This window comes from Mercenaria mercenaria, chromosome 1 (genome assembly GCF_021730395.1).
Source record: "Mercenaria mercenaria strain notata chromosome 1, MADL_Memer_1, whole genome shotgun sequence".
Classification (NCBI taxonomy): domain Eukaryota; kingdom Metazoa; phylum Mollusca; class Bivalvia; order Venerida; family Veneridae; genus Mercenaria; species Mercenaria mercenaria.
Genome location: NC_069361.1, coordinates 65,488,793 through 65,515,666, shown reverse-complemented (window position 1 = coordinate 65,515,666; position 26,874 = coordinate 65,488,793). Strand labels below are relative to the sequence as shown.

The following is a 26,874-nucleotide window of genomic DNA, read 5'->3' as shown; positions in this document are numbered from 1 at the left end:
AAGGCTCCAATCTATGGAAATAAAGGCCTTTTAGTGTAAAATATTAAAAAATAAAGAGAAAATAAAGGCTATTTTTGTCGGAATTCTCGTTGAAAACACATAATATATATAGGTATTTACTAACTAGAGCTATCACTAAAGGTGATGAATGTAACCCCCGCATGCACTGACACAGTACATTGCAATTTGACGCACACAAGACTGCATAATTATGTGGACTGTATGTATATAGACTGTATGTATACAGTATAGTTACAAAAAACAAAATCCCATAACTATGCAGAATATTTATCTAAAAGAATGTAACATGCACCATGCACAACTAGGGTTTGACTGATCACTTGTGTGAAGTTTCATTAAATTGTGCGCAAGGGTTTGGTAGATTAGGCACGCACAAGATTGCATATGCAGACTGTATGTACATAGTATGTTAACAAGAAACAAAGTCCCATAACTCCGCAATTTTTGTCGCTGAAAGAACCTAACATGCCCCATACACAACTACTGTTGTTACTGATTACTTGTGTGAAGTTTCATTAAACTGTGTCAAGGGGATGAGGAGAGATGGTGCGCACAAGATTGTGTCTATGTATATAGTATAGTAACAAAAAAACAAAGTCCCATAACTCTGCAAAAAATTTTTCTGAAAGAACCTAACATGCCCCATGCACAACTACTGTTGTTACTGATCACTTGTGTGAAGTTTCATTAAATTGTGTCAAGGGGATGAGGAGAGATGGTGCGCACAAGATTGTGTCTATGTATATAGTATAGTAACAAAAAAACAAAGTCCCATAACCCTGCAAATTTTTTTTCTGAAAGAACCTAACATGCCCCATGCACAACTACTGTTGTTACTGATCACTTGTGTGAAGTTTCATTAAATTGTGTCAAAGGGATGAAGAGAGATGGTGCCACAAGATTGTGTCTATGTATATAGTATAGTAACAAAAAAACAAAGTCCCATAACTCTGCAAATTTTTTTTTCTAAAAGAACCTAACATGCCCCATGCACAACTACTGTTGGTACTGATCACTTGTGTGAAGTTTCATTAAATTGTGTCAAGGGGATGAGGACAGATGGTGCGCAAAAGATTGTGTCTATGTATATACTATATAGTATAGTAGCAAAAAAACAAAGTCCCATAACTCTGCAAATTTTTTTTCTAAAAGAACCTAACATGCCCCATGCACAACTACTGTTGGTACTGATCACTTGTGTGAAGTTTCATTAAATTCTGTCAAGGGGATAAGGAGAGATGGTGCGCACAAGATTGCGTCTACGGACAGACAGACAGACAGACGGACAGACAGACAGACAACCTGAAACCAGTATACCCCCCCTTACAACTTTGTTGTCGGGGGGTACAAAAACATCTACATGTATGTGGTCTGGTGAACACAACAGCATTCTGAAAAACTCAAGATGAAAGATACAGAAGCAGTATCCTAATAACAACACTTAAAAGGGGGGAAGAAATACAGTAGTATAACCATTACTTGCTTTAAACTGGCACGACAAGCAGTCTGAACAAAAATATAGGTTTTGAGTGAAAATTACAGGCTATTTGGCCGTTTTAAAGGTTTTTTCAGAAGATTTAAAGGTTTTAAAGGTTTTTTTCAGAAGATTTAAAGGTTTTAAAGGTTTGCTCTGAAATTAAAGGTTTTTAAAGGTTTCACTAGGAGGCCTGAATAACCCAGTTTTAGAAAAAGTCATATAGTGGGGTGATCATAATTTAGGAGTGGTATGAATAGGGTCCAACTGTACCTAATTTTCTCACATTAACCCTTATCATGACGGGCACAAATAATTCTGCCTTTGCGACTAGTGTAGATCTTGATCAGCCTGCACATCTGTGCAGTCTGATCATGATCTGCACTGTTCGCCATTCAGTCAGTTAACAGTTAATGGTTCTGTCCAAATTGAAAGATGGACAAGTTCATTATAGAAATTCAGCAAGGTATGGGTTAAAACCTAGCTTCTAATGAATTGTTTTTCAAGTTTTTGAGCTTAATTACTGACTATAAAACAAGGAGCTGCGTTCAATAAATGCTTGATGCCCCCAGTGGCATCCTTGTCAATACAAAGCAACCTAAGTCCAAAACGAGGTCAAGGTCAAACTGAGGTCAGGTGATGTTTGAAGATGAGAAATGGTCACAGGTTACATCTGTATTAGCATCAATTCATTCTTGTAAGCGGTACTGATGCTAGACGAAATGGTCCCATTTGGTTAACCAAGAGATGGCCCATATAAAGGAACCTAAGACCAAAATGAGGTCAAGGTCAAACTGAGGTCAGGTGATGTGTGAAGATGAGGAATGGTCACAGGATACATCTGCATTAGTATCAAGTCATTCTAGTAACGGGTATTGATGCTAGACGGAATGGTCCCATTTGGTTAACCTCGTATGGACAGACAGGACAATCACTATATGCCTCCCGCATCAGTAGATGCCGGGGGCATAAAAATTCTAGTGACTACTCCTCACCATTTTAGTGGTAACTGCCCCAGAAACTGTACAATGACCTGATAATCCCAGGCCCAATATTCACAATACAGCGATTATCATAAAATGGTGGGAAAATTCTGGTAATCAATTACTTTAAGTCTTTATCAATTATCACTGTTCTAAATGAAAATGGTTAGATTTTAGTGAATTCATATCACAGGAAATTTGCAATACATTTGGTGGACAAAAAAATTGTATCATTTTAATCAAGTTGTATGTTAACATGGTAACGATTTACAAATTTATATAATCCTTACAGTCCAATAATTGAATAAACATATTTTCGTTATATTCAGGTATTTGTTAAGGAGATTGAAACAGCTTTTCTAAGAACATGTAAATGAAGCATTAACTGTGACTATATCTAAGTAGTAACATCTTAACTGCTAGCACAAGTTTCAGCAACAAGAGATCACAGAGTGATCTTGGCGCCCACCAATGTGCCATTTTTGAGTGTTCCAAATTTCAAGACTTATTGACTAGCTCAATGTCAAATTTCATTTCCATACACAACACTGCATGTGGTCCAAATTCGAAAGCTGTAGCTTGAGAAATGTGAAAGTAGGTCACTAGATCAATTTCAAAGAAAAGTTTTTTGTACACAAAACTATGCATGTGCATCAAGTTTGAAGGCTGTAGTTTGAGAAATTTGAAAGTAGGTAGGTCACTAGGTCAATCTTAAGGTCAAAGTTTATTTCGGTACACAAAACTATGCAAGTGGTCCAAATTTGAAGGCTGTAGCTTGAGAAATGTGAAAGTAGGTCACTAGGTCAAAATCAAGGCCAAATTACACTTCTGGACACAAATCTATGCATGTAGTCCAAATTCAAAGCCTGTACCTTCAAAAATGTGAAAGTAGGTCACTAGGTCAATGTCAAGGTCAAAGTTTGTTTCAGTACACAATCCTATGCATGTGGTCTAAATCTGAAGCCTGTAGCTACAGAAATGTGAAAGTAGGTCACTCTTAAGGTCAAAGTTCATTTCGGTATACAAAACTATGCAAGTGGTCCAAATTCGAAGGCTGTAGCGAGAAATGTGAAAGTAAGTCACTAGGTCAAAATCAAGGTCAAATTTTATTTCGGAACACAGAACTATGCATGTGGTCCAAATTTGAAGCTTGTACCTTCAACAAGAGGGCCAAGATGGCCCTAGGTCGCTCACCTAAGAAACACTCCATAACAGTGTAAAACATGTTTGACCTAGTGATTTCAAGGAAACAAATATTCTGACCAATTTTCATTAAGATTGGACCAAAAAATTGGTCTCTTGCGATAAAACAAGCATTTTCTTAGATATGACCTAGTTTTTGACCCTAGATGACCCATGTTCAAACTCAACCTAGATTTTATCAAGGCAATCATTCTGACCAAAATTCATGAAGATCAACTGAAAAATACAGCCTCTATCACATACAGAAGTTTTTTCTTTGATTTGACCAAGTGACCTAGTTTTTGACCTCAGATGACCCATATTCAAATTCGACCTAGATTTCATTAAGGCAATCAACCTGACCAAATTTCATAAAAATCTATTGAAAAAAAAACAGTCTCTATCGCATACACAAGATTTTTCTTTAATTTGACCTAGTGACCTAGTTTTTGACTCAGATAACCCATATTCAAAATCGACCTAGATTTCATCAAGACAATCATTCTGACCAAATTTCATACAGATCAATTGAAAAATACATCCTCTATTGCATACACAATGTTTTTCTTCGATTTGACCTAGTGACCTAGTTTTTGACCCGAGATGACCCATTTTCAAACACGGCCTAGATTTTATCAAGGTAATCATTCTGGCTAAATTTCATGAAGATCAGTTGAAAAATACAGCCTCTACTGCATACACAAGGTTTTTCTTTGATTTGACCTAGTGACCTAGTTTTTGACCCCAGATGACCTATTTTCGAAATTGGTCTAAATTTCATCAAGGTAATCATTCTGACCAAAATTCATGAAGATCAATTGAAAAATACAGCCTCTATCGCATACACAAGGTTTTTTACGTGATATGACCTAGTGACCTAGTTTTTGACCCCAGATGACCCATTTTCGAACTCGGCCTAGATTTCATCAAGGTAATCATTCAGACCAAAATTCATGAAGATCAACTGAAAAATACCGCCTCTATCGCATACACAAGGTTTTTCTTTTATTTGACCTAGTGACCTAGTTTTTGACCCGAGATGACCCATTTTCGAACTCGGCCTAGATTTCATCAAGGCAATCATTCTGACCAAAATTCATGAAGATCAATTGAAAAATACAGCCTCTATCGCATACACAAGGTTTTTCTTTGATTTGACCTAGTGACCTAGTTTTTGATTCGAGATGACCCATTTTCGAACTCGGCCTAGATTTCATCAAGGTTATCATTCTGACCAATATTCATGAAGAAGAATTGAAAAATACAGCCTCTATCGCATACACAAGGTTTTTCTTTGATTTGACCTAGTGACCTAGTTTTTGACCCGAGATGACCCATTTTCGAACTCGGCCTAGATTTCATCAAGGTTATCATTCTGACCAATATTCATGAAGATTAATTGAAAAATACCGCCTCTATCGCATACACAAGGTTTTTCTTTGATTTGACCTAGTGACCTAGTTTTTGACCCGAGATGACCCATTTTTGAACACGGCCTAGATTTCATCAAAGTTATAATTCTGACCAATATTCATGAAGATTAAATGAAAAATACAGCCTCTATCGCATACACAAGGTTTTTCTTTGATTTGACCTAGTGACCTAGTTTTTGACCCGAGATGACCCATTTTCGAACTCGGCCTAGATTTCATCAAGGTTATCATTCTGACCAATATTCATGAAGATTAATTGAAAAATACAGCCTCTATCGCATACACAAGCTAAATGACGACAGACGACAGACGACAGACGACAGACGACGGACGACGGACGCCGGACACCGAGCGATCAGAAAAACTCACCTGAGCATTGCTCAGGTGAGCTAAAAATGTGAAAGTAGGTCACTAGGTCAATGTAAAGGTCAAAGTTTGTTTCGGTACACAAAACTATGCATGTGGTCCAAATTTGAAGGCTGTAGCTTGAGAAATGTGAAAGTAGGTCACTAGGTCAAAATCAAGGTCAGCTCATGTCAAGGGTCATCTTGCCACTCAAAACCATACATGTGGTCCAAATTTGAATGTTGTAGGTTATTGACAAGAAGATTTTAGAAGCTTTTCCCTATATAAGTCTATATGAACCATGTGACCCCCAGGTCGGGGCCATATTTGACCCTAGGGGGATAATTTGAACAAACTTGATAGAGAACCACTAGATGATGCTACATTACAAAGGCCAAAGCCCTAGGCTTTGTGGTTTGGACAAGAAGATTTTCAAAGTTTTTCCCCATATAAGTCTATGTAAACCATGTGACCCCCAGGGCGGGGCCATATTTGATCCTAGAGGGATAATTTGAACAATCTTAGTAGAAGAGCACTAGATGATGTCACATACAAAATATCAAAGCCCTAGGCCCTGTGGTTTTGAACAAGAAGTTTTTCAAAGTTTTTCCCTATATAAGTCTATATAAACCATGTGACCCCCGGGGCGGGGCCATATTAGACCCAAGGGAAATAATTTGAATCATCTTGGTAGAGGACCACTAGATGATGCTTCATACCAAATATCAAAGCCCTAGGCTCTCTGGTTTTGGACAAGAAGATTTTCAAAGTTTTTCCCTATATAAATCTATGTAAATTATAGAAATAAACAAAGGGCCATAACTCATTAAAAAATTGTTGAACCAGTCTGATTTTCAGGGGGACACAACTAGGGTACCAATACATCATTCTGACAAAGTTTGGTCAAAATCCCCCTGGTAGTTTCTGAGGAGATGCGATAACGAGAAATTGTTAAAGGACAGAAGGACGGATGATGGACCACGGACGCAGAGTGATTAGAATAGCCCACCATCTGATGATAATGGGCTAAAAACAGGTATTTCTTTGGGACATAAATTTATAGAACCAAAATACATGGTTCACATTTCGAATTTATATGAATCAAAATAAGAACAGGCATGATTGGCAAAATCTAATTTTGACTTACTTGTCCAGTTTTGCAAAGAGTTATTTTCTATTTGTCCATATATAAATGGTTACCGGTATATGGTGAAATTCTTCATGTCCGCATGGGCTCTGGGACAACATTTACAAGGTAGACAATTGATTTTAACTCCTCTAGACAGGTATAAATAAATACCCTATCTGGGCACTTTTCCCACAACATTTATTTTGTATTTTATATTTTACATAATATGCAGCCTTACTCAAATTAATGAGAATCCTACACTTCAGCTTGTTTTATCAACAGACATAAACATGGCTGTTTAAAATTCCACGAGTCGTACACTTTATGAAATATAATTTTCGTAATATTACTGTAGACTGAATAATATTCCCGTCATGTTAATTTTGCAAGCTGATCAACAACAAACATTTATGCATTGTAAAGAGTATGCACTTCATAATTAGTTGTACAGACTACTTCATATCCACTAGCATCAGATTTAACTCGTCGCTCTGTTCACAAATATGAATAACAGTTAAAACCAAGGTTGATAGTGTACAGAATTCAAACAGGCTGCTTCAGGATGTACACTCATCAGGGCTTTCTTAAAAGCGAAGATTTTTTTTCTTCTGTTGGAGAAAATTCACCCTGGAAGAATCAACATACCTTTTAACAACTTGTCTGAGGAACTGTAGATGTTTTCGCACATTTTCTTTCTGTTTTGTCATCTCCGGAACATCAGAATCGTCTCCACCCTCCAGTTGTATACCACTGTGTAAGTTGAGAAGTTGTGCTGCATCGCCGACATCTACGTTGTGTGGAAGAATATCATCCTGATCAACCTGGTTCCATACGTACATGCGTTGTGGTGTGATCACCTCGCACGGATCTCGACGTTTCTGGATCAAACTGCAACAGAAGCACTCTTTGACAAACATTCTGTGGTGGGGAAATCTTGGGATATAACATTTATTTTAGGCTTTTCTGACTCAGAAATTCTGAGCTGTCCTCTATATAAAAGTTGCAAAGTTTTATTAGCCATTTTAGAAGTTGCCAAATGACCTATAATTGTGTCTGTGCGACGTTAAACCCAACAAAACCCAACAAAAAAAAAGAAGCACTTCATCTTTGCATCTTTTTGTAAAAAATTCTGCCAGTGAACAGGAAATGGAACTTTAACTGAACAACCTTCTTTACTTTCAGTAACATACTGTACAGTTCATATACAACTGAACAGTTGATAACTCAGCTCATCAGTATGCACGAGTAATATCTGACACCTGTCTTACTTCTGCAGTTTAAAAGTAATTTAACCTCAATTTACTTGAGGCTTTAAGAGTCTCATTCTGCAGGGAAAAAAAAACATCCATCGTATGTCTTATGACACAAACAGGTACAGTTAAGGTGACAAAAAAGTTGTAAATATAACTTATTTTTTACTATAAAAATTACTTACTCCATTATCTTCTTCCTTGCACTGTCCTGTATTTTACACACAGCGTCTGGTCCCCAGGCAGCAACTTGGGTCTGGTTTCCTATTGCAAAGTTTATGGCCATACGTATACCATTTATCTAAAACAGAAATACAAAGATATGTATAATGAATGAATGAGTTGGGTTTTACGGCGAATAGACACAAAAAGGTCATATATCGCCAAATCCATACATCTATGATCTAAAGAAGCATGCACTAAAGTGTTTTTTTTTCTGGAATTCTGTCCCATGGCAGATACCAGCTGAAAATATTCTCTTTTACTAGACATAAGATCTCACTTACTTTAGCTTACAAACACCTTTACCCTTCTGACGGCAAGTCTGTTTGTTTGTTTGTTTTGGGCTCAACGCTGTTTTTCAACAGTATTTCATTAATGTAACAGCAGCCAGTTTACCTAACGAGTGTTACTGGACTCTGTACCAGTACAAACTTGTTCTCCACAAGTAACTGCCAACTTCCCCACATGAATCAGAGGTGGTGTACGAATAATTTCAGACACAATGTCTTTTATCAAATTGTCATGGAGAACATATGGCCCGCCCGGGGATCGAACTTGCGACCTTGCAATCTGTAGATCTGCGCTCTCCCTATTGAGCTTAGCGGGCAGGTCAGCAAGTAATTCTGCCTTTGCAAACAGTGCAGACCAAATTCAGCCTGAACGACCTTGAAAATTTAGCAGGATAAAGTTACAACTCATGGTTATTTTGTACCATGTTATTTTGGGATTTAACCCAAAGCAAATTCACTGGTTTGATTTTACAAATACACATACAAATGTATGCACAGACTGACAGACACACAAGGACAGCAGTAATACTATACAATCATATCATTATTCAATGACGGTTAAATAATAATTTATTTGAGTCTTACAGCCTAAGATGTTGAATGACCACAATAGTACATTTTTCGTTAACTTTTGGTGGCTACAGACAAAATATGCATAGTAATAGGGATTTCACTTTGCATGACCTGCAAGTGACCATCTTATATATGGTCATACTATATCCATACACACAACACTATATATAGATGGCACTAAAGCCAGGTGACACTATACAGACAATATATACAGATGACATTACATAGACAACAATATATACAGATGACATTACACAGACAACAATATATACAGATGACATTACACAGACAACAATATATACAGATGACATTACACAGACAACAATATATACAGATGACATTACACAGACAACAATATATACAGATGACATTATACAGACAACAATATATACAGATGACATTACACAGACAACAATACATACAGATGCAGGGCTCACACTGGTCTCCAAAAAATAATAGCTAACTTTTTAACCTATAAAAAAATAATAGCCAAAACTGATGCGGACCTTTGCATGCAATTTTTATAAAAACTAGAAATCTGTCCATGGGACACAGATGCCCCCACTACATGACATTAGTCAGGGGCCAGAACTCCTACAATACTGAACGAATCCGGATGCGAAACCCCAGGTGCACAACTACACATGCTGACCAACATTCCTGTAAACTTTGGTGATTCTAGGTCAAATACTTTTGGGGCTATGCGCAACACAACATTAAAATGACCAATTTTTACAAAGTCAGGGGCCATAACTCCTACAAGACTGGATGAATCCGGACGCGAAACCCCAGGTGCACAACTACACATGCTGACCAACATGCCTGTAAAGTTTTGTGACTCTAGGTCATATACTTTTGGAGCTAGGCACGACACAACATTAAAATGACCAATTTTTACAAAGTCAGGGTCCATAACTTCTACATGACTGAATGAATCCGGACGCGAAACCCCAGGTGCACAACTACACATGCTGACCAACATTCCTGTAAAGTTTTGTGACTCTATGTCAAATACTTTCAGAGCTACGCGCGACACAACATTTTCGGAAGGACGGACGGACGGACAGCCGGACGGACGGACGGACGGACAAGAGCAAATCTATATGCCCCCCCCAAAGTGGGGGCATAATAAAAATAATAAATAAACATATATTTTCTTAATTGCTTTAAAAAGTAGTAGGCCCCAACAGGGAAATTGCCTCCTAATATTGGTGGTGGGGGTCCCACTATAAATGTTTAAAATGTTATATTCTGATGGATTTTGAAGGCATTTACAGGATTTAGTTTGTGTAAGGCAGCTGAAATGGTTGATATTGACTGACATTGTGGACTGGGAAATGGCTCAATTAGCCCCATTTATGCACACAAAATGGAAAGTTTACCAAGTCTTGGAGTATCATTCATGTTCATACTTTTTCTTTATATATATATCAGAAGTGTTTTCATGATTCTATGGACAACAATTGCAATCAAATTGCCCATAAATTACAAAACAAACGGGTCGCGAAAATACGTGATATTTGTCATCTAAGCACACTATTGAATAACAGTTTTTTGTCAACAAGTTTTTGATGCTTTATTCAATGCATATATTATTTTTTAAGTGTTTTAGAATTTTTTTCTTAAGCTAATGACAGTATGCAAACAAATTTATTTGTTGATTTTTTTAGATTGCCCGTATCGGCCATGTTTCTAAAAATAGATACAAGGCTGGGTTTCCTTGATCATTTCTGGGTTTAATCTGCAAAACAAACATTTTTATGCCAGAATTGTCTTGGTAAAAAAAAAAAACTATTAAAAATATCTGGCCTGTAATATTTCAACACATTCGCGTTCTTTTCATATTCTGAAAATTCTAAAGAAAATTCTTTTTTCACTTCGAACAATTGCATTTCAGATTTAACAAGGCAGTCTGAAAGACAGCTAAATCCCCCGCCACTGCTATGGATAGTGAAAGGGTAAAACCTTTGATTTTAGCTGTGACCTTGACCTTGAACTGACATGGCTGACTCATGAATTGTGCACAACGTCTTGATGAGGTGATCATTTGACCAAAGTTTCATGAAAATCCTTCAAGGGGTTTAGGAGATACAGAGCTGAAACCTTTGACCTTCAGTTGTGACCTTGACCTTGAGTTGACATGGCTGACTCATGAGTTCTTGATGAGGTGATCATTTGACCCAAGTTTGATGAAAATCCTTCAAGGGGTTAAGGAGAGTGGACACCAAATGGAAGGCTCAAACTTTCGACCATTAGTTGTGACCTTGACCTTGAGCTGGCATGGTTGACTCATAATTTCTGCACATCGTTCTGATGAGGTAATCATTTGACCCAAGTTTTATAAAATTCCTTCAAGGGGTTTAGGAGATATAGAGCGGACACGAAATGGAAGGCTCAAACCTTTGACCTTCAGTTGTGACCTTGACCTTGAGCCAACAAGGCTGACTTTTAAGTTCTGCACATCGCCTTGATGAGGTGATTGTTTGACCCAAGTTTGATGAAAATCCTTCAAGGGGTTTAGGAGATATAGAGCAGACACAAAATGGAAGGTTCAAACCTTTGACCCTAAGTTGTGACCTTGACCTTGAGCCGGCATGACTGACTCATGGGTTCTGCACATCGTCTTGATGAGGTGATCATTTGACCTAAGTTTTATAAAATTCCTTCAAGGGGTTTAAGAGATATAGAGCGGACACAAAATGGAAGGCTCAAACCTTTGACCTTGAGTTGTGACCTTGACCCTGAGCCGGCATGGCTGATTCATGGGTTCTGCACATCGTCTTGATGAGGTGATCATTTGACCCAAGTTTTATAAAATTCCTTCAAGGGGTTTAGGAGATATAGAGCGGACACAAAATGGCAGGCTCAAACCTTTGACCTTGAGTTGTGACCTTGACCTTGAACCGACAAGGCTGATTCATGGGTTCTGCACATCGTCTTGGTGAGGTGATCATTTGACCCAAGTTTCATGAAAATCCTTCAAGGGGTTTAGGAGATATGGACCGGACACGATTTTGTTATGGACGGAAGGACGGAAAGACGGACGGACGGAAGGACGGACGCAGACCATTCCTATAATCCCTCCGCCACGGCGGGGGATTAACAAACACATACAGATCTAACCTTGATTCTGATTAAAGATATTTTGAAATCGTGGACAGTTAGGTCAGTTTATATATGTTTTTACAGATAATTAAATTAGCGGTAATTAGAGACGGCAATTTAGGTTTTCATCAGGAAACTGTCGGTACAAATTGATTTAATTGTCATCTGCTGAATATAGAGTTGAAGAAAATTTAGCGTTTGAAAATGTTCCCAAAAAGTAGCCTACCAGTTCAATCTGATTGATAGCTAGATTAGCAAAATTGACTTCCGGTTATAATCGGTTTAATTGTCGTCTGCATCCTACCACCTAAAGCAATGTTATCGGCATAGTTGACACTTGTTTGGAAAACACGAAGTAATAAAACAGTCAGCTTTATCGATTTTCTACACTAGCTGATCGCTGGTTACTGTCTTACTTGGCATAATTTATGTAGCTATCAAATAAAATAATTGCCAGGTCCTGTCGCCAAATTAAAAAATATTCGCCATTTAAAAAAAATAATCGCAAATGGCAATAATGGCGATTGACAGCGTGAGCCCTGAGATGACACTATTTACAGGTGACAATATATGCAGATAACATTATACAGCTGACATTATAAAATTTTACAGATGACACTACAGATGACAGCTAATACAGTCTAGACAGAATAAAATGAACAGAAACTTAACAAGAGGGCCATGTTGGCCCATATCGCTCACCTGAGTTAAATTGCTTGCCTGAACATATTTCTTTGTTAAAGCTTCAAAACAAGAAAGTAGGTCAGTAAGTCATATTCATGGTCACTGTAAGTCAATTTTAAGATTAGTGTGCAAAACTGTACATGTCATCAAAATTTCAAAGCTGTATCTTAAAAAACAAGAAAGTAGGTCAGTAGGTCACATTCATGGTCACTGAAAGTATGTTTTAAGATCAGTGTGCAAAACTGTACATGTCATCCAAATTTCAAGGCTGTATCTTAAAAAGCAAGAAAGAAGGTCAGTAGGCCAAGGTCACAGTCGGGTGACCATTATCACTTGGGGTCATCAGGTAAATATAATTAAACAGTCTAGGAAATATGATCTGATAATTTTTTAAGTATTTTTTCCTATATAACTCATATATCAAGTGACCCCTGGGGTGGGGCCTCTTTTCACCTCAGAGGCATAATTCGAACAATCTTGTTTGAGAAGAACTAGGCAATGATACATATAAAATATCAAAGGCATAGGCCTTGAACTTTCAGACAAGAAGATTTTTATATTTTTTTCTTATATAAATCTATGTAAAACTTGGGACCCCCAGGGCAGGGCCTCTTTCACCCCAGGGACATAATTTGAACAATTTGGATATTAGACCACTAGGCAATGCAACATACAAAATATCAAAGGCATAGGCCTTGAACTTCCAGACAAGAAGATTTTTAAAGTTTTTTCCTATATATGTCTATGTAAACTAGGGAACCCCATGGCAGGGCCTCTTTTCACCCCAGGGGAATAATTTGAACAATCTTGGTAGAAGACCACAAGGCAATGCTACATACCAGATATCAAAAGCCTAGGTCTTGTTGTTTCATACAAGAAGATTTTTAAAGTTTTTTTCCTAAACAATTCTATTTAAACCATGTGATCCCCTTGGGCGGGTCATATTTCATCCTAGAGGGGGTCATTTGAACAATCTTGGTAGAGGCCCACTATACCAAATATCAAAGCCCTAGGCCCTTTTGTTTTTGACAGGAAGATTTTCAAAGTTTTTCCCTATATAAGTCTAAAGAAACAATATGACCCCCAGGGCGGGGCCATATTAAATCCTAGGGGGATAATTTGAACAATCTTTGCAGAGGCCCACTAGATGATGCTACATACTAAAGATCAAAGCCCTAGGCCTTATGGTTTTGGGCAAGAAGACTTTCAAAGTTTTTCCCTATATAAGTCTATATAAACCATGTGTCCCCCGGGGTGGGGCCATATTTGACCTTAAGGGGATAGTTTGAACAATCTTGGTAGACACCCACTAGTTGATGCTACATACCAAATATCAAAGGCCTAGGCCTTGTGGTTTTGGACAGGAAGATTTTCAAAGTTTTTTCTTTCGGTTGCCATGGTAACCAGAGTTCTGTACAGAATTCAATTTTTTGAACACTTTTTAAAGAAGACCATCCAAGGATCATCCCTGTGAAGTTTCATGAAAATTTGGCTTGGTGGTTTAGGAGGAGATGTTGTTTAAAAAAAAAGTGTGGACGGATGCCTGACGGACGACGGATGGTGAGCGATCACAATAGCTCACTCTGAGCCTTTGGCTCAGGTGAGCTAAAAATGGACAGTAATTTAGAATTTGAAGTTAAGCAAGACTTTAATTTGATACTGTTAAAATATTAACAAAGATACTTGATACTCCTAGATAACCCCAAGAAAACTAATTTGATACTAAATATAACCATTAAATCAGGCTGGCCACTGAACCTTAGCCTGCATTACTGTTGCATTATACTGCATAATTATGTAAAAATCAATAGCTCCTCACACATGCACAAAAAGTGGTAAATAATCTCGAAATTTCACTTCCTTCTTCAAAACATAAATTTGTAGTGAATTAATTTTTATCAAAAGCACCATTAAGGAAGGAAAATTACAAGGGAAAATTTATATAGCAACAGTTACTGTTTCAAAGATTTTTTTTTTTAAAAATGGATAGCTCCCTAGTAGTGGTTGCAATTGATTATGGAACAGTTCACCTGGGATACACACTTCTTCCTAAAGGCAGTAAAGAATTTTACAGTTGTTACATAGACGGAACCAATGAAAGAATACCAAATATTGTGTTACTAAATTCACAAAATGAAGTGGACTATCTTGGCGAAAGCGCTCAGAAGAAGTATATCTCTCTGTTACAGAATGGAACTGGGGACAACTGGTCCCTCTTTGAGGGATACAAAACAAGCTTACATAAACCAAAGCTTACACGTGATTTAAAAATAGCTGATGTCAGAGGGAATACAAAGTCTGCACTACTCATCTTTGGAAAAACCATAAAATTCCTAAAACACAAGGCCGAAATAAGTATTCGAAATGTCATGTCAGGTGTTGAATCTCAAAATATCAAATGGATAATAACCATTCCTGCTCTCTGGTCTGACTGTGCCAAACAGTTTATGAGGGAAGCCGCTATATCAGCTGGAATTGCACAAAACCGGTTAATGCTGGTTCTGGAGCCTGAAGCAGCCTCTCTTTTCTGTCTCGACAAACCAGTCAACGTTGTTCAAAACCCAGATCACAGTGCGATGAACGTATGCTTACATCCTGGCCAGAAATACATCTTAGCCGATATTGGCGGTGGAACAACTGATATCTGCATTCATGAAGTTTTAGCGGGTCATAAGCTGCGGGAAATCTATCGATCCACTGGTGATATAAAAGGAGGAATAAACATTAACAATGAGTTTACCCAACTTCTTATGAAATTAATTGGCAGTCATGCCTGGTGTAAGTTCAAAAATGAAAGTCCTGAATATTTCGAATTAATGTCTGAATTTGAAACAAAGAAGAGACAATTTTCCATCCCGATAGAACTTATGGAAAATGTCACACTTTACAAACGGGATGAATTCAGTTGCAGAGTTGCATTCAATGCACAAAAAGCTGACCTACCAGACACTCGGGACTTTGATATTGCTATTAGGTAAGCTTTTTCCCTAATCATTTTGATATGACGGTTTCAAAAACATTCAGTCAAAACTATTATTACATAGAGGAAATTGAATTTTGCTCCAGGACCTTAAAATTTAACACTTATTTTCTAACATTGATCTTCCCAATATTTTCTGCTGCTTAGACCCAGTTAAAAGATTACAAAAATGATAACAATACTTCATTTTTTCCCCCTTAACTTAAATTAGAAAATTATTAGGTGATTTTTGATATTTACCTATAAATCAGTACTTCTCATCAGTTTCAATGTAAAGCAATGCTTTGCAAAATTTTCTGAAATTTACATTAATTTTAAAAACCATAATTTGGATGAATCAAGAATTTCACCTTTCAGCACTGTTTAATATCCAAATAACAGAAAAATATTCAAACCAAACATTTGTTCAGCAGAAAAGGCTGACCTAAAATTAAGACTCTTGTCAATAAAGAGTTTTTGGGGAAACAAATTACAAAATGCACATAAGGACTTTATCAATCCTTACAAAATTTCTATCTTTCCATCTTTACTTCATGGATGATCAATTTTTGAAAGTTGCAATATTTTCCTAGATATTGTTTTCTTGTTTTTAGTAGGGTGTTAAGTCGCACAGACATATTTAGTTTATACAGCGATTTTGCAGCTTTTAATGCTGGAAGACGACCAAATGTGCCCCTTCAGACATTATCTCAGGCTTGGGTGTGCATATTATCAGAACCAACATCTTTCAGTGAGCCAACTGGATGGCTTCCTCATATTAAAGATTTCTATACCCCTTGCAATGTTTCAAACCAAGAGTGGAAGAGTCAACATGATTCAATGTCAGGGACCTTAACCACTTGGCCACGGAGGACCCCTTTCCCTCATTTTACTACTCTAAATCTATCCCTACTTGCTTAACAGAGGGTGTAGGGGCTCAAATAAAGTAAACTACCCAGAAACAAAATCAACTTACTTCATAATAAAAGATGTAGAAATTCACTGACTGCTTGCTTTTATTTTTTCAGACTTCCATATGACCTACGTAACATTATCCAAACTGAAAGCAAGACCACTTTTGATGATATCATCAAGGCCAGCGACTACCGCAACTGTCTGAGATTTTTCAAAGACAAACTGATCATGAAGCCAGTAGTGATGCTAGAATTGTTTGAATCAACTCTGCAGAGTATTCTTCATCACTTGAGAAGTTTGTATCAACAAATGAAATATGAACATCAGGACATCAACATCATTTTTCTAGTCGGCGGTTTTTCTGAGTCCAATTATGTTCAAGAGCGTGTTAAGTTGGAAATCAACAGCCTGGGGACAAAGGCTATCTTTCCTGGTAATGGTAGTCTTGCAGTTCTGAAGGGTGCTGCAATGATGGGTTTCACACCCAGGTGTATAGCAGAGCGTCGAGCTGGCTACACATACGGCTTTGGAACGGCTGAACCATTCAAATCAGGCGTCCATCCGGAATCATTGAAAATCGTGCATGATGGGAAAACGAGATGTGGGAATGTCTTCTACAAAATGATCTCAAAGGGACAAGTACTAAAATATGGTCAAAAAGGATTTTTCTTAGCGCATGACACGTTCACACAAAAAGAACTAAAACACAAAGTGGTCACCACAAAAATCTACAGGTCAAACAAATATGACCCAAAATACTGCATACCGGAAGAAGAATGCGAGTGTGTTGGGAAAATCATTGCTAAGCCCCCTAGCACTGGCTGGCCAGAGAAGGTGAATTTTGAGAACCACCTCATTGTTGGAGAAGCAGAGTTTGTTGTGAAGGTCATTAACAAACAAACCGGTGAGGAATACCAGTCAACCATAGATTTCCTTTAGCTTGATTTTTTTTTTAGAAAAGAGCTGGGAACCAGTCAAAATTTGATCTGCCTTACAATGGAAGCCTATTCTTAGTCTTTAAAAAACTGAGAATCAGTCTATATGTTTAATATTTTTTTCTGCAGAGGTATCTAGTATAGAAATGCTTCAACAGGAGGCTTTAAAAGCCAAAAGTAAAATTTAGACTTTGTATTGTGCATGCTCATTTTGGATGAGAAAACAGGTTTTTGTTGTGAAAATTTAGTTATACACCTGGCTGAATACTTAGCCTTACATTTGGAGACAAAAAATTCAAACACCAAATCACAGAAAGAAAATGTTGTTTCAAATAAAAATTGAATAGCATATAAAACATGTATATTACTCTACTGTCTAAACAACAGCTGTCAGTTTACAGACATTTATATTGAATTCATAAAGGGCCACACTTTCCAATAGGAAAACAAGAGGGTCACTGACCCTAAAGCGCACACCTGTGTACAAGGCTTCAAGTGTGTTTGTATAAGTACAGAGTCAGGTTTCTTCTATGTTAGCCTATATTATATACATGTCACACACACTTTTGATCCTAGGGCAATAATTTGAACAATTATGGTAGACATTACACATCTGATATCACATGCCAAATATCAAAGCTCTAGCTATTATTGATTCAGAGAAAATAAGTGACTATGCCCCCTTGCAGCCATGTTTTTGACAAATCGGAATAATAAACTGGTTTCCTTTTTTTAAAGTTGCCTATACCTCTAACATTGAGAGAGCATACTGATATACTATCCATGATATATTACATAATTCCATATGATTAGACATTCTGTAACTGTGAAACTGGAGATGACAAAATCTTCACTGCTGACTTTCATTCTAAGTATGTTTAAAATAAACGAGATTTTAGTTACACCTTACTATATCAATATTATCTTATTGCTGTTGCAATGTAAACTGGATTTTTTTTTAAATCAATAAGTCCTCAAAATACAGTCAGCATTTTTATGTAAGACATAAAAAGCTTGTGTATGAACGAAAAACATAAACAGCTGCAAAAAAAACTTACCATTTACATTCCACACTATTAATTTAAAAATTATTAAATTGTATATGCTTATCCAACAATTCCTATATGTATCAATGTAGATCTATGCATGTACCCTTGTAACACTTTTATACATGTAATACTTTACAGAAAATTGTGTAATACTGTGAAATCATTTGAGTTTGGTGGCATCGTGCTAACGGTAAAAAAAAAACCAAATTGATCCAGATTTAGATTTGTACTTTTTCTGTTTCATAAAGAGAAATTTCTGATAAATGTTTTGATGTTGCTAGTTCTACATATATTATAATCATGTACCGATATATTATGCTTCTGTCAATTTGTACACCCTGTTTTCAGGGGTTCCATTTGACCCGGGATCCCGGGTCCGGACCCGGGAGATTTTCAAAAGACGCTCAAAGGACCCGGCATGATAATTGCCTGTGCGTCACTCGGGACCCGGAGGCATTTTGCTTTGATAATCCTTCCTCTTGTCATTCATTTCCTACAGTAAAACTATGTCCGAGATAAACATGTGTATTCAAAATAAACACTCGCGGTCATGCCCTCCTGCCTTTGATCTTCTGCTAAATCCAGCCCTTTATCCTGTGGACATGCCTGGCTGATTTTTCTTCATCAGCAAGTTACGTCACGGCGAGTGCACATAGGTAATGAGAATCAGTGAAGTGTTAATTGATAAAGCGTATTGATTGTATACTGTCAAAAAGGCGCCAATTATTAAATTATCTGATTACCGAGCATGTGAAAAGTGCCCTGCAAGATTTCTTCACGCAAACTTTAAATTAGACCATTGTTTAGTGATCGTACCTTAATTTCAACAAGAAAATCCACAAATTTTAATGAATTTGGAAAGCAAAAAAAGTTTAGAATGTCCGTTCACGATCTAATTACACCCGATGACATACGCAATTTTTCCAAAATTCACTAAAAAAAACTGACTTTCAATGCAATTTTTAATGAAAAGTAGCATCATTATTTGAGGAACTATCTCTGGTTTACCATAGTGGATTAAGTTAACTACGCAAAAACAACATTTCAGACGACATTCCGAAAGTGTACCAGTATCCGGATAGTACGTTTTGGATACATTTTTACAGTGTTTTAGCACTTTTCTGCTAAAAAATAAAAATATTGAAGAAAACCCTCATCAAATTAATATGAATTTTGATAAATATTAATTTACAATATGAGATTATATGACCTGAAACAGACACTGTTATTATGCTGTAACATGTTCTTGGTTTTATTGTTTTATTAGCTATTTATTACATAGTATTATTATATAAGAAAATATAGTCAATTGTATCGACGTGTTGGGACAGGACTCTTGTATTTTGGAAAACGACCCTTCAAAACTTGGACCCAAGGGTCCTGGGACTCTTGGGTTTTCAGGTCTAGTGGAACCCCTGCCCTGTTTTATGTCTCCATGGAATGAAACTACTGAAAGATTTGTTGTTGGCTGACATTATACACATATCTTCACTTCAACGCAACAAAGCCGTATCTTATTACAAACTTATAATAAGATACGACTTTGCTGCATTGAGGTGATGATATAAGGAGAGGTGACCACGCCCTCTGGCGACCATGGTTTTTGAATAATTTGAACAATCTTGGTAGAGGGTCACACAAGGACCATTTGTGTACAATTATTCTAAAATCAGGGCCAGCAGTTTCACACAAGAAGATTTTTAAAGTTTCCGCTATATACATACAGGGAAAAGTGACCACACCCTTTGGCGGCCGAAACTTTGGTAGAGGACCACACAAGGAACATCATGGCCAAGTTTCATCAAAATCCATTCATTGGTTTTGGATATGTCATTTAAACTCAAATGATGACGATGGACGAACGACTTCACGGGCTGATGCATGCTTGGACGCACGACGGACACAGCGTGATCACAATAGCTCACCATAAGCATTTTGTGCTCAGGTGAGCTAAAAAATCTACTTTTTTTGACTATTACAAACAAGTCAATTTGACCGTCTTCGATACTTTAAACGATGTCAACGTCAAAGCTTTATTCCACTAGTGTATTATCATTTTTATTTAATGGCTTTATTACACATCTGCGACATCAAGCGTGATAAAACATAGTTCAGATACGGTATACAGTCAAACTTTGTTTGCTCAAACTTACATAATTTGGTCACCACCTTTCACTCGAACTCATCATCAGGTCCCGGAAAAGTCCATAATTTATATATTAAATGTATATCTTTCAATGGCTCAAACTACAGATACCTTGAACAAATTTGCTAGGCCCGTTGAGTTTGATCAAACATAGCTAGACTGTATATATTTTATTATGTACCTTATAGATATCTTCATGGTTGAATTTCACATCAAATGGCAGTTCTATATCATGGTCTGGTAGCACTGATTTTCCATATACAGGTTCTGTCCCAAGTCCACAAATTGCACCAATATATCTCGTCTTTTGTGGATCAACTCTGAAAAAGAATGTAAAATTTCAAATCAAATCATGTCATTTCTATATCATATATAATCAGAAAGCAAAGAAGGACCATATACTCTCTCAGTTCCAGTCCACTATTTAGATATATCTTACTTGTTGACAATGAAAGTCAAATACGCGTTCATATTACCTTCGGTTGGGGTGTCAGTTCCGCTGAGTATGTGGGGAGGGGGTATTAAACATCACAAAGAGACAAAAGACAGTGAAAGAGTATTTTTAGGGGGTGGGGTTAAAATTTAAATAAAACCTCAGGTCTTAAAGCACTTGCTGAACAACATTTCTTTACCAATTTTATGACTATGATGTCTTTCAGTTTTTAAGACACATACAACACATACTTTTAGATATTTAATGCATATTTTTGACTAAGTCAAGGGCCATAACTCTGGTCTTGCATACTGAAAACCCAAACAAACCCTAGGTGCACAACATCACATGCTGATTAACAATCCTATGACGTTTCATTACTCTGGCCCAAATATTTTTTGAGGTATACAGCGAGGATCCAAATTCGGACAGACAGAGTTACATCTGAACAAGGGTAAGTGCCCCCACCCAACACCCAAAATTTGGAGGACACTTAGATTGCAAAACTGGATTCCAAAGCTAGTTGTAAGTAACCATGACAGAAAAAAATCCCTTAGAAGATACAATACCCGTACTTTTCTCTTCATTTTAGATCTGTTTAAAATAATTCTGTGTAATTTAAAATGGGCCTGACCAGTAGCTATGCGTAGCAACATAGTACATTTTATATAGAATGTAGTAGGGAACAATATTTAGGGTATTACAACCTTGATAAATCAATGGCACATAACTCTTACCCATAATTAACATGCACAAGCTCGCTCTTATAGACATATACATTTTACATAAATACCGTAATAATTCTATTTATAGCCCGGGCGTTTATTAGAAACACGGTCGGCTCAAAAGTTAGGGATGGGCGGATAAAAGAGACAAATCACCAGCAAACATTCAAAATCTTGATGTAATATTTATTTTCGAATATACCGGTGACTGTAAGAAAGTAATGATGTGATAGTCGTACAAAAATCGATAACGGCCGTACTCAATCGGTACTATAACCGGCCAAGCTAAACTCAAAATACATGATTAAATTTAATTTATTCTGTCATGAATATAGTATTAAGTATTTTTGTTCGTGATTCTGTCATTTTCAAGCAAATTTAAACAACACCCTATTGTTTTAGATCAAAGCGCCTTGAATCCAATATTGATTAAATTTCCCTTGCGGGACCACTGTCTCGAAACTAGTGACGTGACGTAATTACGAAAAGCGCGTGCCTTTGCATTAGCACATGTTTACCTGGGTCAATACACATTACATGTATATATGATATGGCGGCATGTGTGTTAGTTTCAGTTAAAGCAGCCATAAAAGGTTATCATGTTCATAAAAATAATCATCCTTTCGGAACTATACTGACATGCATATTAGAACCTGAAAACAAACACAGTGATAGTGCTATTGTTCGTGCAAGTAGTGGGCATTGAAATACTGTGTTCATATAAAATATATGGAATTAAACTAATTTAAAGACAAGAAAAGTGATGTACGATCTTACATCAGAAGGGAAATAAGAAAACCCACTGTTTAACTGATAAAAGGTAGGATTATTTTCTAAGATTCATAGGATGGGCGCTTATTAGATAACATCGTATTTTTGATTTTTTCTTAAAAAAGTCCGTTTTTTTTTACAAAAAGTCGGGACTGGGCGTTTATTAGAGCATGGGCTATAAATAGAATTATTACGGTATTATCACAACAGGTGAAGAAATGATGGTACTAGAGTGAAAATATTTCGAAATAAGGCATTTCTTTTATAAACCAATGGCCGTAACTCTGAGCCTACTACGTAACTAAAGTCTGACAATGAAATCTTAAGGCGGTTCTGCATGTTCAGATCAATTCTTTTTCTACAATGTAGAGTTTAGTTGCTTGCTTGAACAGTTAAAACCTTCTACTAAATCAATACAGGCAGGTAATGTGTATTATTATTATTATACCAGATTTATAAAGCGCCCTTTTCATGATGAACATGTTCAAAGGCGCTTTTCATATAGCAAACGCACCCACACAGGGCGCGAAGTTCATCCTCTCCTAGTACAGACACAGAGCGATCTGACCAGAGGGACAGAGTGAGATAAAGCCCCCAGAACAGATAGAGAGAAATTCTTTTTAGATACAGTTCGGCTAGCTCTTTGCGAATAGACAGTCTGGTTCTTTAAAGTGCATTGTGTATAGCACTGATACACGTCTTTCCTGGGAAGAACCAGTACAGGCCTCTAAGTAAGGTGGGAGACACTAAAGAGCATCTCAGAAATTTCCAGTGTCTGGACTGGGATTCAAACCCCAGACCTCTTGATTGACAGTTAAGCGTGTTACCACTAGACCACCGACCCACTGTATGTGTGGTTTTTGTTGCTTTTGTTTATTTTTGGTGGGGGGGGGGGGGGGGGGGGGGGGAGGGGAGTGGGGCTGAGGTGGGGTAAGACATTGGGGAAATGATATGACAATATCAAACATGAAGATTTTTAATGTTTCCACTACATAAATAAGGGGTAAAGTGACCACACCCCTGGTGGCATTGCTTTTTGGTGAAAAAGAATAATTTCTACAATCTTGGTAAAGGGTCACCCTAGAAACATTAAATTTTATGTAATATCAGTTTAAAATTGGGCCTGCCTTTTCTTCAAAGAATTTTTTTTTTTAATTTCAAAAATATATATACAGGAAAAAGTGGTAACACTCCCTTGAGAACATGCTTTTGATGAAACAAAATAATTTGAACAATCTTGGAAGAGGGTCAAACAAGGACCATTTGTGTGCAACGGTTTCAAAACTGGGACCAGCAGTTTCATACAAAAATATTTTTTTAAGAATTCATTATATACATAATTATAGGGAAAATGGTCAAACCCCCTGGTGACCATGCTTTTTTACAAATCTTATCAATTTAAACAATCTTGGTATAATATGAAAACATTTGACAGAGGGTTTCATTAAGACTATTGTGTGAAATTATTTTAAAATCTGAACAGCATTTGTTAGAAGATTTTTATATTTTTAGCTCTGGCGTCACCTATGAGCAACCAAGCAGAACCATGTGAACAACTTTGAAAGAGGACCATCATAGGAACATCATGGCCAAGTTTCATCAACTTCCATTCAATGGTTTCAGAGAAGATGTTGTTTGAAGAAAAGTGTGGACGAAAAGACGCCAGACGGTGAGTGATCACAATAGCTCACCCTAGCACTTTGTGTTCAAGTGAGCTAAAAACAAAGAGTTGTGTGCCACTGAAAATGCAGGTTTTCATAATGGGAGCCTAGTGGAAAATGACCATAAACTTCAAGCAGATTTGACAGCATTATTAGGAATTATTTCATGTATCAACGTTTTTGTTATCATTTTTATCTTCAGAACAAAATTAATGACAATGCTTAAACAAATATGCACAAGGGATTATATTCGTAGGTAGGGTGACGTGCTTTCCATTCCATATGGAGGGTCTAAGCTTTATTCTATGTTATCCGAATCAATGACGTTAAGTAATAATTTCTAATATATCAAAATACATAACAACCTTATGTCATACATTTTCTGTCTAATTAGGATTAACATAAGTGAGAAATGCCAGCGTGTAAACATGGTTGAACACAGTATTACTGATAAATCATTGGCTATATTCTTGACTCAATGGTAGGTTTAGCTTATAATCAAACATGATCGAGATCTTACGACTGCAAGTTTTGTCCTAGCTTAAGATTACTCAGAAATGTGGAAGCTGCAGGGAAGAAAACAAAAACAAGAGGGCCATGATGGCCCTATATCGCTCACCTGATTAAATGGTTGCTATGAAGATTTGCATTTAAGCTTGACCCTGGGGTCATGATTTGAACAAACTTGGTAGAGATCCACTAGGCAATGCTACTCACCAAATATCTAAGCTCTAGGCCTTCTAGTTTATTTCTAGACATTTTTTGGAAGATTTTCCTATGTACTATCAAGTAACCCCTGGGGCGGGGCCAATTTGAAGCTGGGGATCATGATTTGAACAAATTTTGTAGAGGTTCTCTAGGCAATGCTACATGTCAAATATCTAAGCTCTAGGCCTTCTGGTTTATTTTTAGAAATTTATTTTTAGAAGATTTTCCGATGTATAATTAAGTTACCACTGGGGCGGGGTCAACTTTACCCCGGGGTCAGGATTTGAACAGAGTTTGTAGAAGTCTGCTAGGCAATGTCACATATCAAATATCTAAGAACTAGGCCTTCTGGTTTATTTTTAGCAAATTTATGAAGATTTCCCTATGTAAAATCAAGTAACCCCTGGGGCTGGGTCAATTTGACCCTGGGGGGTCAAGATTAGAAAATGTTTTGTAGAGGTCCACTAGGCAATGCTACATGTCAAATATCTAAGCTCTAGGCCTTCTGGTTTATTTTTAGAAAATTTTGAAGATTTTTCTATCTACAATCAAGTAACCCCATGGGGCGGGGTCAACTTGATCCCGGGTATCATGATTTGAATAAATTTTGTAGAAATCTACTAGGCAATGCTACATATCAAATATCTAAAATCTAGGCCTTCTGGTTTATTTTTAGAAAATTTTTGAAGATTTTCCTATGTAAAATCAAGTGACCTCTGGGGCGGGGTCAATTTTGATCCTGGGGTCATGATTTGAATAAATTTTGTAGAGGTCCATTAGGCAATGCTACATGTCAAATATCTAAGCTCTAGGCCTTCTGGTTTATTTCTTTTTTTTTTTTGAAGATTTTCCTATAGAAATCTATGTAAAATCAAGTGACCCCTGGGGCAGGGTCAATTTTGACCCCGGGGTCATGATTCTACTTTAGTAGAGGTCCACTAGGCAATGCTACATGTCAAATATCTAAGCTCTAGGGCTTCTGGTTTTTGAGAAGAAGATTTTTTAAGATTTTCCTATGTAAAATCATATGACCCCTCGGGCGGGGTCAATTTTGACCCCGGGGTCATGATTTGAACAAACTTGGTAGAGGTCCACTAGGCAATGCTTCACACCAAATATCTAAAATCTAGGGCTTCTGGTTTTTGAGAAGAAGAGTTTTAAAGTTTTTCCTTTCGGTTGCCTTAGCAACCAAAGTTCTGCATGGAATTCAATTCTTTGAACAATTTTGTAGAGCTTCACCCAAGGAACATTCCTGTGAAGTTTGGATGAAACTGGCCTAGCGGTTTATGAGGAGATGTCGTTTAAAGTAAAAGTTTACGGCCGGACGCCGGACGGTGAGTGATCACAATAGCTTACCCTGAGCCTTTGGCTCAGGTGAGCTAAAAAATGGGATGCACAAAAAACTAGACCTATTACTGAAAGTGATGAATTTCTAAGTACCTAACAAGACTAGGGTTGGTACTAATCACTTTAGTGAAGTTTCATTAAATTGTGTTCATGTGTTCAGGTGATTATGCACGCACAAGATTGCATATGCAGACTCTATGTATATGGTATAGTAACAAACAAGAGGGTCATGATGACCCTGGATCGCTCACCTGAGTACCGTAGATACCCATGTATAATGCGCACCCGCGTATAATGCGCACCCCCGATTTTAGCCCAAAATCCTGGGAAAAAAACATTTTTGGTCAATTTGGAGATGGATGGAAAACGAAAGTAGAGTTTACATCGACACCGGTAATAAATTTTATCTCCACGGCGGAGAGCAGCATCGGTCTCGCGGTACTATCGATTTTTGTTTTCTCGAAAATAAAACCAGTAAAATATTGTTGTATTTGTTGTTTTACCTTTTTTAATTAACTATTTTGAATAAATAAT

At 37.1% G+C, this 26,874-nt stretch overlaps 2 protein-coding genes across 2 annotated transcripts in view; one reads left to right on the top strand and one right to left on the bottom strand.

Moving 5' to 3' along the window:
- LOC123535473 (ATP-dependent RNA helicase TDRD9-like) overlaps positions 1–26,874 on the bottom strand; it is a 115,011-nt gene that overhangs the window by 3,743 nt on the left and 84,394 nt on the right. Inside the window, exons 31-33 of the mRNA XM_053549733.1 lie at positions 20,877–21,015; positions 8,003–8,118; positions 7,213–7,455 (exon numbers count right to left, since the gene is read on the bottom strand). Coding sequence (XP_053405708.1) covers positions 7,213–7,455; positions 8,003–8,118; positions 20,877–21,015 — 498 coding nt within the window. The remainder of the gene's footprint in view (positions 1–7,212; positions 7,456–8,002; positions 8,119–20,876; positions 21,016–26,874) is intronic.
- On the top strand, positions 14,503–26,823 carry LOC123535497 (heat shock 70 kDa protein 12A-like). Its single transcript, XM_053549736.1, has 3 exons — positions 14,503–15,665; positions 16,679–17,469; positions 24,137–26,823. The coding sequence occupies exons 1-3, from the start codon at positions 14,674–14,676 to the stop codon at positions 24,184–24,186; spliced, it is 1,833 nt and encodes a 610-aa protein (XP_053405711.1). The 5' UTR covers positions 14,503–14,673; the 3' UTR covers positions 24,187–26,823.

Coding starts and splice junctions, on each gene's coding strand:
- LOC123535497 (XM_053549736.1), top strand. CDS start 14,674: ATGGATAGCTCCCTAGTAGTGGTTGCAATTGATTATGGAACAGTTCAC. Junction 15,666..16,678: donor GACTTTGATATTGCTATTAG/GTAAGCTTTTTC, acceptor TTATTTTTTCAG/ACTTCCATATGACCTACGTA. Junction 17,470..24,136: donor GGTCATTAACAAACAAACCG/GTGAGGAATACC, acceptor TTATATTTTTAG/CTCTGGCGTCACCTATGAGC.